We start from the raw sequence: 17,670 nt of genomic DNA, 5'->3' as shown, positions 1-17,670 counted from the left end.
TAGTAGGAGCTTAACAAATATAATAATAATAATAGCAGGCTCTTAACAAAATATCAACTACAACAGTAATAATAATAGGAGCTTAACAAACACCATAATACTAGTAGGAGCTTAACACATACCACGCTAACAATAGCAACGAGCAATAACGTATGATAATAATAATAATGCATGATAATAATGATGATAACAATGATGAATTATTATCCCCTGGGTTGGGTGAGGGGGGTAGGCCCCTTTGCGTCGGGGCCGCTCGTTCCGGCCGGGCCGCTTTCGGGGGAGCACCGGCGCCGGCCGTTATAAAGGCCTGACTTCCGGTGCGCCTCGGTTAGGCCGCGGCCTCTTCCGGTGCGGGGGGCCATCCGTCCTCATCCGCGTCCATCCTTCTTCATCCATCCTCATCCATCCTCATCCGTGGTCCCGACGCCTCGCAGCCCCCGTCTCGGTCCCTCCCGAGGGCGGAAACCCGTCCGGGAAGGCGAGGATGGCCGGAGGGAGCGGGCGGGCCGCGGCGCCCATGGAACCGGAAGTGGCCAAGAGGCTGTTCTTGGAGGGGGCTACTTTGGTCATCCTGGACGTGCCCGAGGGCACCGAGTTCGGCATCGACTACGAGTCATGGCGGGTGGGGCCCAGGTTCAGGGGGGTGAAGATGATCCCCCCGGGCGTCCACTACGTCCACTGCAGCGCGGCCGAGCCGTCCCAGGCGGGGCCCCGCACGGGCCTGTTCCTCAGCTTGGCCCCACGAGGCCTGGTCATGCTACGGTGGGACAAGGACCAGGAGCGTTTGGAGCGCCCCAGCACCCCCCAGGCCCAACTGGACGCCCTCAGGGCCGGCCTGCCCCGCCTGGATGCCCACCTGGGGCCCTACCCCCATGCCACCCTGAAGAAGTGGGTGGCCCTGACCAGCCTGCTGAGCCAGGCCCAGGTGGAGCAGCTGCAGCCCCTCAGCGGGCACATCTGCTCCTTCCCCGAGGTGCTGCCAGTCTTGCCCCTCGCCTCCACCCAAGACAGGGCACGACACAACCTGCCCCCCTGGGGCACCGAGTGCAAGACATACCAGGAGGGCCTAGCCCGCCTGCCCCAGATGCGGGTCCGGGCGGGCACGGAGATCCGCTTCAGCCCGCTGCCCCGGCGGTTGTACCCCGAAGGGGCCAGCCCCGCCGAGGTCACCAGGCACATGCTGGACCTCAGCTACGCCCTGGAGGCCGTCCTCAGCCGGCGCTACCCCGCCGACCCCCAGGGTCTCCTGGGTGAGTGCCAGCCGCCGCCACAGATAGTAGCCACGACGGCCGTCGTTGAGCCTTTACGACACGCCGAGCATTAGGAAGGTTACGAGGTGCTCAGGTTGGCCCGGAGAAGCGAAGCGGCGGAGCTGGGATTTGAACCCGTGACCTCCCACTCGCAAGCCCGGGCCCTTTCCCGCTGAGCCTCGGTGCTTCTCACGCACCGGGTCCTGGCCTCGGACTCCCTGCCTTCCGTCGTATTTCTGGAGCGCTGACTGCGGAGCGTGGACTCAGCGCTTGGAAACTACAAGTCGGCAACGGAGACGGTCCCTGGGCTCACGGGCTAGGATCCCTTGTCGGCTGGCTAACGACCGGGAGCCCGTCGTTGGGTAGGGGCCGTCTCTATCTGTTGCCCATTTGGACTTCCCAGGCGCTTAGTCCGGTGCTGCGCACGCAGTAAGCGCTCAGTAAATACGATGGAACGAGCGAATGTTAGACGTGCCCTCCTGGGGCACCGAGCTCAAGAGCTACCGGGAGGGCCCGGCCCGCCTGCCCCAGATGCGGGTCCGGGCGGGCACGGAGATCCGCTTCAGCCCGCTGCCCCGGCGCTTGTACCCCGAAGGGGCCAGCCCCGCCGAGGTCACCAGGCACATGCTGGACCTCAGCTACGCCCTGGAGGCCGTCCTCAACCGGCGCTACCCCGCCGACCCCCGGGGTCTCCTGGGTGAGTGCCAGCCGCCGCCACAGATGGTAGCCACGACGGCCGTCGTTGAGCCTTTACGACGCGCCGAGCGCTGGGAAGGTTACGAGGTGCTCAGGTTGGCCCGGAGAAGCGAAGCGGCGGAGCTGGGATTTGAACCCGTGACCTCCCACTCGCAAGCCCGGGCCCTTTCCCACTGAGCCTCGGTGCTTCTCACGCACCGACTCCTGCCTTCCGTCGTATTTCTGGAGCGCTGACTGCGGAGCGTGGACTAAGCGCTTGGGAACTACAGGTCGGCAACGGAGACGGTCCCTACCCAACGACGGGCTCACGGGCTAGGATCCCTCGTCGGCTGGCTAACGACCGGGAGCCCGTCGTTGGGTGGGGGCCGTCTCTCTCTGTTGCCCATTTGGACTTCCCAGGCGCTTAGTCCGGTGCTGCACACGCAGTAAGCGCTCAATAAGTACGATGGATCAGCTACACCCTTAAGGCCGTCCTCGGCCAGCGCTACCCCACTGACCCCCGGGGTCTCCTGGGTGAGTGCCAGCCGCCGCCACAGATAGTAGCCACAACGGCCGTCGTTGAGCCTTTGCTACGTGCCAAGCACTGGGAAGGTTACAAGGTGCTCAGGTTGGCCCCGTTTTACAGATGAGGCCCGGAGAGGTGAAGTGACTCGCCCAGAGTTGCGCGGCGGAGCTGGGATTTGAACCCGTGACCTCCCACTCGCAAGCCCGGGCCCTTCCCGCTGAGCCTCGGTGCTTCTTACGCTGCCCGAGTCACCGGGTCCTGGCCTCGGATTCCTGCCTTCCGTCGTATTTCTGGAGCGCTGACTGCGTGCAGAGCGCTGGACTAAGCGCTTGGGAACTACAAGTCGGCAACAGAGATGGCCTAGGATCACAGTCTAGGATCCCTCGTTGGCTCGCTAACGAGCCCACTTCTAGACTGGGAGCCCATCGTTGGGTAGGGACCGTATCTGTTGCCCATTTGTCCTTCCCAAGCACTTAGTCCAGTACTGTGCACACAGTAAGCGCTCAATAAATATGCTGTGAGCCACATGTGGGACAACCATGATTACCTTGTATCCCCCCCGCAGCGCTTAGAACAGTGCTGAATAGTAAGCGCTTAACAAATACCAACATTATTATCAATTGACTTGCCCAAAGTCACACAGTTGACAAGTGACAGAGCCGGGATTTGAGCCCACGACCTCTGACTCCCAAGCTCGGGCTCTTTCCACTGAGCCACGCTGCTTTTCTAAGTCGTCAATAATAATAATAATGATGGTATTTGTTGAGCGTTTACTATGTGCCAAGCACTGGGGTAGATACAAGGTGATCAGGTTGCCCCACGTGGGGCCCACAGCCTTAATCTCCATTTTGCAGATGTGGGAACTGAGGCCCAGAGAAGTTAAGTGGCTGACGTGCCCAAAGTCACACAGCTGATAAGTGGCAGGGTCGGAATTGGAACCCACGACTTCTAAATCCCAAGCCTGGGCTCTTGCCACTAAGGCACGCTGCGTCTCAGTTACCCCATCTGTAAAATGGGGATTAAGACTGCGAGCCCTGCGGGGGACAACCTGATTACCCTGTATCTACCCCAGCGCTTAGGACAGTGCTTGGCACATAGTAAGCGCTTAACAAATACCGTCATTATTATTATTATGTTCAAAGCTCCGTCCAGAAGCCGATTTGTACTACCTAAGCGCCTAGCACAGTGCTCTGCACACAGGAAGCGCTCGATAAATCCGATTGAATCGATGAATGAACCCAAATTAGCCTGCCGCAAATAAGTTTGCCCACCGTTGGCATCGCAGCTGCTCGCTCTCGGTGGACGGGCAGAGGGGGGAATGAGACAGCAATGGGTGTTGAACCGTATGATCTTGGGTTATTTTTTTTAAAGTGCTTACTATGTGCAGGGTAGTCATTCAGTCCAGCGCTTAGAATAGTGCTTTGCACATAGTAAGCGCTTAATAAATGCCATCATCATTTATGGAGCGCTTACTGTGTGCAAAGCCCCGCACTAAGCGCTTGGGAGAATACACTGTAACAATAAACAGACACGTTCCCTGCCCACAACAAGCTTACCGTCCAGGGGGAGAGACAGACTTCTATTAATCTATTTTGATGTTATTGATGCCTGTCTACTTGTTTTGTTGTCAGTCTCCCCCTTCTAGACTGGGAATGCTTTGTCGGGTGGGGATTTTCTCTGTTGCCGAATCGTACTTTCCAAGCACCAAGTACGGTGCCCTGCACACAAGCGCTCAGTAAATACGGATGGAATGAATATAAATAAATAAAATACAGATGATGGAATTTACTGTAAAATAAAGTACTGTACTGAGCCCTTGGGAGAGTAAGGATTAGAACGTTTCCTGCCCATAACTAGCTTTTTTTTTTTTTGATGGCATTTATTAAGCGCTTACTATGTGCAAAGCACTGTTCTAAGCGCTGGGGAAGTTACAACGCGATCAGGTTGTTCCTCAGGGGGCTCACAGTCTTAATCCCCATTTTACAGATGAGGTGACTGAGGCCCAGAGAAGTGAAGTGACTGGCCCAAAGTCACACAGCTGACAATTGGCAGGGCCGGGATTTGAACCCATGACCTCTGACTCCAAAGTCCGGGCTCTTTCCACTGAGCCACGAGCTTACGGTCCACAGGGCGAAACAGGCATTATAATATATTATAATGTATAATATTTAAAGGTATGTCCATAAGTGTGGTGGAGTAGCGGGTGGGGCGAATATCCAATCAATCAGTCATAGTTATTGAGCGCTTACTGTGTGCAGAGCACTGTACTAAGCGCTTGGGAAGTACAAGATGACAACGTATAGAGACAGGCCCTACCCAACAGTGGGCTCACAGTCTAAACGGGGGAGACAGAGAACAAAACCAAACATACTAACAGAATAAAATAAATAGAACAGATATGTACAAATAAAATAAATAAATACCGAGAGGTCACAGAGGGAGCACTTACCTCAACCCATAATTCCATTAATTACCTCATCCCATAATTTTTAGACTGTGAGCCCACTGTTGGGTAGGGACTGTCTCTATGTGTTGCCAATTTGTACTTCCCAAGCGCTTAGTACAGTGCTCTGCACATAGTAAGCGCTCAATAAATACGATTGATGATGATGATAATTCGGATCCTTCTGCCGAAATAACTTCTCCTCATCTTGGGGGGGGGCCTTTCCAGCCGAGTTGCAGTTCGCCTTCGTCTGTTTCCTGATCGGGAACGTGTACGACGCGTTCGAGCACTGGAAGCAGCTGCTGAACCTCCTGTGCCGGGCCGAAGACGCCATGACAAAATTCCCCGACCTCTACAGCAGCCTCATCTCCGTCCTGTACCACCAGCTGAATGAAATTCCCGCCGACTTCTTCGTGGACATCGTCTCCCAGGACAACTTCCTGACAAGCACCTTACAGGTAAGCCCCCAGCTCCGGGTGGGTAAAAGAGCGGGAGAGGAGGAGGCCGCCGCCCCCGTGCTGGATTCGGGGTGGCCAGTTTTCCCCACGGGAGGTTTCTCCGACCCCGACTTCCCGAGCCCTGTTGGGCCGGAGGAAGAGAGCAGCTCGTTGCCGCTGCGATTCTCCCGGAGAAATGGGTGCGTGACCCTAGTGTGGTCCGGAAGGCTTAGCGCCATCCGAAAGGCAGTAGCAGCGGCAGCTGTTTTTTGAGCAACGTGGCCTGGGGAAAGAGCAGAGGATGGGGATGAGACATCAGGACTTAATATTAATAATAATAATGATGGCATTTGTTAAGCGCTTACTATGTGCAGAGCACTGTTCTAAGCGCTGGGGGGGATACAAGGTGATCAAGTTGTCCCACGTGGGGCTCACAGTCTTAATCCCCGTTTTACAGATGAGGGAACTGAGGCTCAGAGAAGTGAAGTGACTTGCCCAAGGTCACACAGCAGACATGTGGCAGAGCGGGGATTCGAACCCATGACCTCTGACTCCAAAGCCCGTGCTCTTTCCAACGAGCCACGCTGCTTCTCTTGGGTTGTGTTGGGTTGTGTCACTTGGCTATCGTGTGGCCTCGGGTAAGCCAGTTAACCCCTCTGGGCCTCGGTGAGGGGATTCAGTACCTGTTCTCCCTCCCCCCGTAGGGGTAGATTGAAGATAATCAGATTAGACACAGTCCACGTCCCACGTGCGGGCTCTCACCATCTAAATCCCCATTTTACAGCTGAGGTAACCGAGTCCCAGAGAAGCGAAGTGACTTGCCCGAAAGACAAGAGGTGGAGCCGGGATTACAGTAGTACTTCCAGGCCCGTGCTCTATCTCACGAGGCCATTTCTGCCCGGGTCCCAGAGCATTCCCTCCTGGAAACATCTCGGTCCAGTTGAGTTGAATTCCTGGCACCTATCTCCAGCGAAACACCTGTGGCTCCTTAAAGCTCGTCCCAGCCCTCAAAGTAACTTTGATTTCCTGATCAAAGTGCCAGTCTCCGCTGTAATCCCCCCTCCTCTCAAAAGTGGAATTTGCCTTTAGCTTAAGCAATTACGTTTTTATTGTGAGCGGTAATTAGGGAGGATGCTTCAAATGATGCATAGCCTTCATCTGGTACTGCTTCCTCCCTTTGAGATAGATGAGTCTCGTTTATCTCCCTGTGACCAGCTCCTGCTCTCGAGCGGCTCAGTAATTGCCTCAAGTGCCGAAGCGGCACAGAGTGCAATCTGTCGGTGCTGGGGAGCGTTTCCCCGGCCGAGAACGGCCGTCCTCAGTGTAAACCGAGGGAGCCCTCGCCGTCCGGTCTCCTACGAGCAGAGAACGGGGGCCCCGAGATAAAACCGGGGGCCCGGAAAAGACGGCGTCTAAGCCGGTAGCCCGAAGCCCTGGTGAAACAGAGTAATCACCACGGGGACGATCACTGTTTAGACCCAAACGGAGAGGTGTAGCTTGCAGCCGACCCCGGCAGAGCGTCTTCCAAGGCCCACTCTTTTCACCGGGCCACGCTGCTTCTCGGCAAGAGAAGCGTCCTTAAGAGGGGGAATTAAATGAGGGAAGAAACCAACCCCTCACCTTCTGCTGGGAATAGAGGTCTTCAAAAGTTTCCGGGAATAGAGGTCTTCAAAAGTTTCCGGGTTCAAGTAGAGAAGCGGCGTGGCCTAGCGGAAGAAGCCCGGGCCTGGGATTCAAGACCTGGGTTCTGCTCCCAGTTCTGCCACTCGTCTGCCGTGAGACCTTGGGCAAGTCCCGTCATTTCTCTGGGCCTCAGTTCCCTCATCTGTAAAAGGGGGATAAATACCGTGACCCCTGTGTCTCTAGGCTCTGTGTGTCTGCTACAACTGATATAGTGTAGTCTCTCCAGCGCCTAGTATAGTTGGCTGCACACCCGGCTCCACTGATTGTCAGCTGTGTGACCTTGGGCAAGTCACTTCTCTGTGCCTCAGTTACCTCATCTGTGAAGTGGAGATTGACTGTGAGCCCCACGGGGGACAACCTGATCACCTTGTAACCTCACCAGCGCTTAGAACAGTGCTTTGCACATAGTAAGTGCTTAATAAATGCCACCATTATTATTATTATTATTAAGCACTCAATAAATGTGATTGATTAATTGGCAGGGACTGTGTCCCACCCAATTATCTTCTGTGTCCCCCAGTGCTTAGTACAGTGCCTGGCACCTAGTATTGATTAATTGGCAGGAACTGTATCCCACCCAATTATCTTCTATGTACCCCAGTGCTTAATACGGTGCCTGGCACGTAGTAAGTGCTTAACAAATACTAATATTATTATTATCATCTTCCCCCGCATCGCCGTATCTCCTCCTCTCCCCACCCCCTCCCATATCCCCTTTCCTGAATAACCAAGGCCAGTTTTGCCAACTATTGTTCCGGCATTGTGGAACTAACAGAGGAACTGTATTGTGTCATTTGCTATCTTGGGCCTTGTCAGCAGAACAGGCAGCTGAGTTCTAATTGCAGAATCTCTGTTGCCACAGCAGTGATGTGCGAGCAGAGAGAATACCCCCAGCTGGGTTTCTCCACGTCCAGGTGGGGCTTGCCAGGCTAATGGTCGGACTCTTTTTCCTCTCTTGCTTTTGGCTTTTAACTGAGGAAGCTGCTTGGGAACCGATTTTCTTTTTCCCCAGCCCAGAGGTACCCAGATAATGAAATCTACGCGGTCAGCTTCTCTGACGGTTCCTCACCGGCCAGTGAAGCTTCATCGTAGGCGACGGGGGTTTAAAGAAAGGCAGCTGGGATGGCGTGTCCAACACCGAGAGTGTTGACCCTTCCCTCTAGACTTGAAGCTCCTCGTGGGCAGGGAACATTTCTGCCAACTCTGTTCCGTCATTCTTTCGAGCGCTCGGTACAGACGATGCCCACAGTAAGCGCTCAGTAGATACCATTGATTGATTGCCCTTCGTTTTCTCTGCCCGTCCCGTCGTTTCATCTTCGAATGGGAGCCTCGTTTCCTCCCCGTGAGAGAACGGTCCCTGTTGAAACGCCCCTCGGGCTGGAATGGAGTCGGAGTCTGATCAGCGACTGCAATGGGCCCAAGTTTGCCATTCGAAATCGAGGGTAAATGTCAGAATAAGGCCGGTTATTGTGGAGTTTCAGGCTGGGGCTTCTCATTGTCATTGCCAGGAAATGTCAAGCACCAGATTGATTGATTGTAAGCTCCCAGAGGGCAGAGATCAGCTGTTGGGTGCCTGTCGCACCCCCCCAGGGGCTCAGTATGGCACCTTGTGCTCTGTTATTACCAGGGAAATGCAGGAACGCTGGTGATATGTGTGAGGGACTGTCACCCTCCACTCCATCTTTGCCTGTGTCCCTGGCTATCAATCAATCGTATTTATGGAACACTTACTGTGTGTAGAGCACTGTACTAAGTGCTTCGGAGAGTATAGTGTAACAGAGTAGCTAGAAGCATTCCCCGCCCACAGTGAGCTTACAGTCTGGAGGGGGAGGCAGTCCATGAATATAAATAAGTAAATTACGAATGTGGACATAAGTGCCGTGGGGTTGAGGGTGTGTGGGGGTGAATAAAGGAAGCAAATCAGGGTGACGCAGAAGGGAGTGGGAGAAGAAATGAGGGCTTAATCGGGGAAGGTCTCCTGGAGGAGATGTGTCTTCAAAAGGGGGTTAGGCCCTGAACATGATTTACAGGCCAGAGACCCCAGGCTCTGCTTTTCCCATTCCCTTCCTTGTCAGTGAAATCCCGGCTCTGCCATTTGTCTGCTCTGTGACCTCGGGCAAGTCAGTTCACTTCTCTGGGCCTCAGTTCCCTTATCTGTAAAATGGGGATTGAGACTGTGAGCCCACATGGGACAGGGACTGTGTCCAGTTCAATTTGCTTGTGTCCACCCCAACGCTTAGTACAGTGCCACTTAACAAACACCATTGTTATTAATGCTGTTAGTCTCTCATGTTCCTCACCACCCCAACCCCATCATTCACTTGTTCTGCAGCAGGTGACCCGGGAGCTCTTGTAATATTTGCCATGCGCTGGCATCCTCCGGACCCTCGGGGGTGAATAAGAAAGAGCTGTGAAAAAATGAGGTAGCTGCATTTTTTCCCTCGCCTCTCAGGGCTGGGCCACGGTGTGGTACCCGGAATTCCACAGACTCTCCCACACAGAGCCTCTCCAACCTCCGGGATTGGACTTCCTCCTGTAAAAATAGCTTCTCGTCCCGCCGTTCCTTACACGTGAGGGTTTGGTCTATCCAAGAGGTTGAAGGAGCAAAAGTTTTCTTCCTCTTTTTCTCCAACCCACCTCACCCAGAGACCACTCAACAATGTGAGGCAGGAGGGGGCGAGAGGGGGATTCACCCCGTTGGCTTGTGGTGCTCGGGTTTGCCTGGATCCGCCCCGCCAGGGGCTGTAGGCTTGGGACAGATCGAGATCCGGCATTTGGATTTTGACTTTTTCTTTCTTCCGGATCAGGGGCACGTAGCAGGTGCCCAGGAAGAGAGCCAGCAGCAGCCGATCCAGGGCTTACAGGCAAATTTCCAAATGTCTCCCTGCCCCTTGGGTATGCCAGCTAACGACTGTCCGCCGTTTCCTCCCTCTAGGTCTTCTTCTCCTATATCTGCAGCCCCACCGTCGACCGGGCCCTGAAGCGGAAGGCGGAAAAGTTCAAGGGTCACCTGACTAAAAAGTTCAAGTGGGATTTTGAGGAAGAGCCCGAGGACTGCGCCCCGGTGGTTGTGGAACTTCCCGAGGGCGTCGTCCCGGAGTGACGGGCGGAGCCGCGGGAACCCGGAATTCGGGTTTCCGGCTCAGGCTCTGACGTCTTCCCCGGTCGGTCCGCCCCCGAGGAGAAGAGAGGCCTGACTCGCTAACGGCCTCGTTCCTTTGGACCGAGAAGGGAAAGGGAAGAACCAAGTCGTCCAGATTTAAACATTCGTTCTTATTTTATTTCCCCCCCGCCCCACCGAGGGAGCCCATCCTGTTCTCGGAGGAGACCTCGCTAATGAGGAACAACCATTTCGGTTCTGCCCGAACACGGGTTCGCCCCGGTGGGGCGTTTGAATTTAAGACGGCGGTAGACTGTCCCATTAAGTTTAAATACATCCTCTCCCACTTGAAACCACCCAATAGCGTCTTTTAGGTTACATCCTGAGTGCGCAAAGCCAGCAGAGTTGGACATATTAATCGGCTCAGGGGCAGTCTTGTGACTGATGTTTCCACGGCGGTTTTTGCCGGTGCCATAATCCAGAAGCCGAGGATTTCCTCCCTTCAGCTGTTGATTTTCGAGGTTTTGCAAAGGTCTCAGTATTCTTGATTCTGGGCAGCGAAGCCTAAATTAAATCCCGAAGCGTCCCCCCATCCTCTGCCCGCAGAAAGCCGCTAGCTGATTTGACTGAACGAATCAACAAAACCAAAGGAGGCTCAGAGGCTGCGCTCGTAGGTAATTGGGCACGGCGTTAAGCTGCTGGCCAGGAGACCACGGCCTGAAATGGCAGCGATACCCCCGGGTGCCGGGCTGCGGTCGTGTGGCTTCTCGCCTTTTCGCCTAGCTCTTAAGCCCGAGTTTCTGAGTGAGACTCCCCACTGCTGATGGTTTTCAAGTTCCATTTGTTTCCTTGGAGATTCCGTCACCAAAGTGTTGTATGCCATCCAGGTCCTGCCCATTAAACCCTTTTAAATCGAAAAGTCATCTTGTGTGGGTGGGTGGGCGGTGGTGGCGGAAGGGGGCATCACACAAGCACAAAGCACGCACCTTATTTTGGCCATTTCCAGGATGACTTGATCCCTTTCCTAGGTACTGATGCCCTAGTTTGAGAACACTTCCGAGAATCTCAAAGAACACCGTCGTTGCCGAAAGCATCGAACGCAACAGCTGGAAGAGATAGCTGTGGGGTCAATGATTCCTTCATGTTGACGATTCCTTTATGCTGCCGTAGGATGCTCTGAGGAGTTATAAAGCACATGAATTTAACGCGCGAGGCCGAATTTTCCTTCTCCCTCTTGACAGGCTCCAGGGTTTTGATCAATGTAAACATTTACTCCAACTCATCCCTCGTGGATATTTTTGTTTTCCTGAAAAGAGTTGAATTATTGGGCACGCTGCTGTGATTAGGAGACGCTTAGCTGGCCAGAAGTGTGGCGGGCTGATAAATTCCCCGTTCTTAGTGAGCAAGTCACTTCTCTGGGCCTCAGTGACCTCATCTATAAAGTGAAGATTGAGACTGTGAGCCCCATGTGGGACATGGACTGAGTCCAACCAGATTATCTATCAACCCCAGTGTTTTTTCACAGCGCCTGGCGTGTACAAATGCCGTTAAAAAAAGAGGCCGCATTTATCCTGTTGGCAAAATGAAGAGAAGTGAACATACCAAGGGCTCCTTTCTCTGCCCGCGGGCACAGCAGAATTGCTTCAGAGCCATGGCCAGTTCCAAGGCCACACTGGCTAGCGGGAGGAGCCGCCTTCTTTATTCGCATCATCTGCTCTTCCTCCTCAGCATTGCCATCCGGCCTTCACCCTATTAAAATTATTTCATAGAACATTCCTGGGTGTGACGCACCGTAGTTAACTGGACTTCTGCCGAGCCAGAAATCCAAACCCTACCGCCTGGGACCGCAAATGTAGACTCGATCCAGTGGGGGAAAAAGGAGTTGTCGAATGGGTGGGCTTTCAGGAGGCTTCGGAATGGGGAGGAGATCGGTGGCCACTTGGATTAGATTGAAATGGCGGCGTGAAAGGCCTCGTGGTACGTTTAGCAATTCTTTGGTGTTTTTACTTCAATAATAGGGGCCTCCCTTGGAAAATCCCTCCTATAGGGGCCTTCCCAGGAAAATTCCTCCTCCTATAGGGGCCATCCCTGGAAAATTCCTCCCCATTACAGGGGCCTTCCCTGGAAAATTCCACTTCCTATAGGGGTCGTCCCTGGAAATATCCCTCTTTCTATGGGGGCCTTTCCTGGAAAAATCCCTCTTCCTATGGGGGTATTTCCTGGAAAAATCCCTCCTCTAGGGGCTGTCCCTGGAAAATTCCTCCTCTTATAGGGGCCTCCCCAGGAAAATCCCTCCTCTTATAGGGGCCTTCCTGGAAAAATCATTCATTCAATCATATTTATTGAGCGCTTACTGTGTGCAGAGCACCTCCTATATATATGTCTCTTACCTTCTCTGCACCTCACTTGCCTCATCTGTACAATGGGGATGAAGACTGTGAGCCCCCATGGGACAACCTGATCACCTTGTAACCTCCACCGCTTAGAACAGTGCTTTGCATATAGTAAGTGCTTAATAAATGCTATTATTATGTCTCTCCTGGAAAATCTTCCTCTAGATTTTCCTGTCTGTTGCTGACCTGTTGTGGGCAGGGAGTGTGTCTTTATTATTCTATTGCCCTCTCCTAAGTGCTTAGTATAGGGCTTTGCACACGGTAAGCACTCGGTAAGTGCGATCGAATGCATGAATGAATTTCCCTGGAAAATCCTCCCTTCCATAGGGGTCTTCCCCTGGAAAGTCCCTCCTGTAGGTGCCTCCCATGGGAAATCCTGCCTCCTGTGGGTGCCTCGACCAGAAAATCCCTCTTGGCACGTCCCTTGTCACATTCCCACGTTCTCTGTCTCCCCCTTTTAGACTGTGAGCCCACTGTTGGGTAGGGACCGTCTCTATATGTTGCCAATTTGTACTTCCCAAGCGCTTAGTACAGTGCCCTGCACACAGTAAGCGCTCAATAAATACGATTGATGATGATGATGACCACCAACCGTTGGAGTGAGACCTCCCTGTGGTCAGTTTTGCAGCAGGGGAGCGGGCTGGGACCAAGAGGTAGATGAGGGGCGCAGCGAGCCTCAAAGGAGGAAAGGAAAGGGCTCAAAGAGCGCTGAAGGGGACTCTCCAATGAAGTAGCTATCAGTTTCTGCCAGATGGCACCCTCCTCCTCCTCTTCTCCATCCCTCCAGGTCCCCGCTCCAGGAGGCACGTCTTGCTGGGAGGAGAAGGAGCTGCTAATCCGGGGTGGCCAACTCTGGGCTGAGTGCCCAGGACTGGTGTGAAAGGTTCTGAGTGCTCTTGTTTCGCTCTGCTTTGGAGCTCAGCTCACTCCTGCTCCGCTCTGTCCCAGAGGAAAGGAAGCAGTGGCATCCTGGGGAGACACATCCAGACCGGAATTCGTCCCCCCAAAGAATCCCGGAGCACTGAAGAGACCTTGTGGTCGCCGTACAGGTGATAAAGGAACCACCGTCTAACATCCCTCACCTTTTCTTCTCTATCCCAACCTTTTTTTTTCCTCCCTTTTTTTAAATGGTATTTGTTAAGCACGTACTGTTCCAAGTGCTGGGGTAGATCCGAGCTAATCAGGATGGACACAATCCATGCCCACGTGAGGCTCAGTGTCTCAATCCCCCTTTGACAAGTGAGGTCATTGAGGCTCAGAGGAGTTAAGTGACTTACCTAAGATCGCACAGCAGACGAGTGGCGGAGCCGGGATTAGAACGTAGGTCCTTCTGATTCCCAGGCCCGGCTGTAACCACTAGGCCACCTTGCTCTCCCATGACCCATTTTGTAGTTCTCAGCCATTCATTTCATCAGTCGCTTCTGGAAATAGCAATATTCCCCTACTGGGCTTTCAAGTGGACAGTAAGGCGAGGCGGTACAAGCAACAATCCTTCATGTGGGCTCATAGATTCAGGCCCACCACCCCGCGTTTGGAGAGAAATGTCTCATCCTTGGCCTTCCTGCTGGTCTTCTTTCCTTCTCCCCCCCGCAACTGCTACTTTTTTTTTTTAATGGTATTTGTTAAGCAGTTACTTCATGCCAGGCACTTTTCTAAGAACCAGGGTAGATTCATGGTGATCGGGTTGGACACAGTCCACGTCCCACCTGGGGCTCACAGTCTTAATCCCTGTTTGACAGATGAGGTAACTGAGGCCCAGAGAAGTGGAGTGAGTTGCCCAAGGTCACACAGCAGAGAAGCCCACTGTTGGGTAGGGACCATCCCTATATTCCCAAGTGCTTAGTACAGTGCTCTGCACACAGTAAGCGCTCAATAAATATGATTAATTGAAGTAGCAGAGCCGGTACTTACCCAAGTCCTGACTCCTTATCTGTGCTCTATCCATTAGGCCACACTGCTGCCTCCTTATCTTTATCTTTGTTATCTTTAAGATAACTGTCCCCTATTTCTCTTTTTACAACTCTTTTTAAACCACAAAGCTTTTATTGTCTATCTCCTATATGATTGCACATTCAATTACTTACTTTGAATACTCTTTTTATTTGTAAACATTTGTTTGCCAGCCCTTGTGGGCGGGGAATGTGACTCTCGCCTGCTTTGCACTTTCTGAGTGCTGAACACAGTTTGTTTCAACCTGCGGTGCTCAGTGAGTACTCCTGCTCCTACTAACTACTACTAATTGTGTTATTTGTTAAGCATTTACTATACGCCAAGCACTGTACTAAGCACTGCACCACCAGATCAGACACAGTCCTTGCCCGACATGGCGCGCACAGACCAAGGAGGATGAAAACAAGTATTGCAAAAACTGAGACACCTAGGAGTTTGTACATATTTATTACTCTATTTATTTATTTTACTTGTACATATCTATTCTATTTATTTGATTTTGTTAGTATGTTTGGTTTTGTTCTCTGTCTCCCCCTTTTAGACTGTGAGCCCGCTGTTGGGTAGGGACTGTCTCTAATGTTGCCAATTTGTACTTCCCAAGCGCTTAGTACAGTGCTCTGCACACAGTAAGCGCTCAATAAATACGATTGATGATGATGATGAGTTAAAGTGATTTGCCCAAGGTCACAGCAGGCAAGTAGGAGGGTCAGAATTAGAATCCAAGACTTCGGATTCCCCGGCCCGTACTCTTTCCACTAGACCACGCTGCTTCCCTTCTCCCCCTCCTCCTCTCTTTCCTCCTTCACTTCTTCCTCCTCCATTGCTGCCTCCCCATTTTACAGGCGAGGAAAGAGCCCGGGCTTGGGAGTCCGAAGACCTGGGTTCTAATTCCAGCTCAGCCGGAGACGTGACCTCGGGCAAGTCACTTCTCTAGGCCTCAGTTTCCTCATCTGTAAAACGGAGATCCAATACCTGTTTTCCCTCCTACTTAGATGGTGAGCCCCGTGTGGGACGGGGGCTGTGTCCGATCTGATTAAGTTGTACCTGCCCCGACGCTTAGACCAGTGCTTGACACATAGTAAGTGCGGAACGAATATAATGATAATAAGAAAAATGACGCGTTACAACTCACCGGCAAAAATCAATGTTCTGCGTTGGCGTTGCCATTTTGAAGGGTGAATTCGGATACGTTTTGAATCCTATCTTGTCGGAAGCAGAGAGCCTTGTGTGAAATAAATCTAATGCAGTCGAACCTCATTAACTACCCCTGATGTCACAGAGGCCCGCTGCAGATTAATGATTTTTATCGATCCGTGGATTTTTCGAAATGACCCGGCTTTACTCGCTTCTTTTGACGAGCAGGTTTCCCTTTCAACTTTAGTGCCAATGAACAGTAGTCATCTTCAGGCAGGATGTAGCCGGCCTCGTAAATCGAGTGAAAGATCAACCTTAGGAAAGTCACACCGTGGTATCTCAATATGTGTCGTATCTTACCTCAAGATTAACCCGAAAGGAACAGGAAAGAGGAAGTGTCTCCCTCTTCCCGGGAGGCTGACACCTCTCCTTTACTCAGGCCTTCATAGAAGGGAACTGACACTGCCCCGGAGTCTGATAAAATCCGATTTCAGGATTTTGGGCTTCCACCCAGGGATCCAGTCAGCTCCTCATTCATTCAGTTGTATTTATGGAGCGCTTACTGTGTGCAGAGCACTGTACTAAGCACTTGGAAAGTACAAATTGGCAACAGATAGAGACGGTCCCTACCCAACGACGGGTTCACGGTCTAGAAGCGGGGAGACAGACAGCAAAACAAAACAAGTAGACAGGCGTCAATACCATCAAAATAGATAAATTCATTCAATTGTATTTACTGAGCGCTTACTGTGTGCAGAGCACTGGACTAAGCGCTTGGGAAGTACAAATTGGCAACAGATAGAGACGGTCCCTACCCAATGAAGGGCTCACAGTCTAGAAGCGGGGAGACAGGCAACAAAACAAAATAAGTAGACAGGCGTCAATACCTCAAAATAGATAAATTCATTCAATTGTATTTACTGAGCGCTTACTGTGTGCAGAGCACTGGACTAAGCGCTTGGGAAGTACAAATTGGCAACAGATAGAGATTTTCCCTTCGCAATGACAGGCTCAGAGTCTAGAAGCGGGGAGACAGACAACCAAACAAGTAGACAGGTGTCAATACCATCGAAATAGATAAATTCATTCAATTGTATTTATTGAGCGCTTACTGTGTGCAGAGCACTGGACTAAGCGCTTGGGAAGTTCAAATTGGCAACAGACAGAGACGGTCCATCCATATTCTCGTGAACAGTCCATAAAATCATTCTTGTACTTCCCAAGCTCTTAGTCCAGTGCTCTGCACACAATAAGCGCTCAATAAATATGATTGAATGAATGAATGAGTATTGGTCCTCCACTCGTCTGCTTGGGTAAGTCACTCCCCTGAACCTCAGTGACCTCGTCTGTAAAATGGAGATGAAGACTGTAAGCCCCAGGTGGGAAAGGGACTGTGTTCAATTCACGGATTACTCTCCCGAGGGTAGAAGCGATGCTCATTCCTGACGGAAGGCTATCCGCGTCCTCTCCGATCAGCTGCCTTGGATCGAGCCCGGGCCTGGGACCTGGGTTCTAATCCCGGCTCCGCCACTGCTGTGTGAACTTGGGCAAGTCCCAAACTGAGCCCCCTTTTCCCAGATTGAGCCCCCATTTTCCTCTCCCCCTCCCCATCCTCCCTGCCCTACCTCCTTCCCCTCCCCACAGCACCTGTCTGTATGTTTGTACAGATTTATTACTCTATTTATTTTACTTGTACGTATTTACTAGTCTATTGATTTCGTCAATGATGTGCATTTAGCTTTAATTCTATTTGTTCATTCATTCACTCATTCAATCGTATTTATTGAGCACTTACCGTGTGCGGAGCACTGTACTAAGCGCTTGGGAAGTACAAGTTGGCAACATATAGAGACGGGCCCTACCCAACAACAGGCTGACGACACCTGTCCACATGTTTTGTTTTGTTGTCTGTCTCCCCCCTCTAGACCGTGAGCCCGCTGTTGGGTAGGGACCGTCTCTATATGTTGCCAACTTGTACTTCGCAAGCGCTTAGTACAGTGCTCTGCACACAGCAAGTGCTCAATAAATATGATTGAATGAATGAATGAGTGAATGTCAGTTCTCTGTGCCTCGGTTCCC

The 17,670-nt window shown here is 52.2% G+C and overlaps 1 protein-coding gene across 1 annotated transcript; it reads left to right on the top strand.

Annotated features, from left to right (window-relative positions):
- The first annotated feature begins 343 nt into the window (after positions 1-343).
- AAR2 (AAR2 splicing factor) lies at positions 344-11,033 on the top strand. Its single transcript, XM_038750739.1, has 3 exons — positions 344-1,250; positions 5,123-5,352; positions 9,950-11,033. The coding sequence occupies exons 1-3, from the start codon at positions 485-487 to the stop codon at positions 10,115-10,117; spliced, it is 1,164 nt and encodes a 387-aa protein (XP_038606667.1). The 5' UTR covers positions 344-484; the 3' UTR covers positions 10,118-11,033.
- The last annotated feature ends 6,637 nt before the right edge of the window (positions 11,034-17,670 follow it).

This window comes from Tachyglossus aculeatus, chromosome 8, assembly GCF_015852505.1.
Source record: "Tachyglossus aculeatus isolate mTacAcu1 chromosome 8, mTacAcu1.pri, whole genome shotgun sequence".
NCBI classification, from domain to species: Eukaryota; Metazoa; Chordata; class Mammalia; order Monotremata; family Tachyglossidae; genus Tachyglossus; species Tachyglossus aculeatus.
This window is presented reverse-complemented; position numbering and strand designations above follow the sequence as displayed.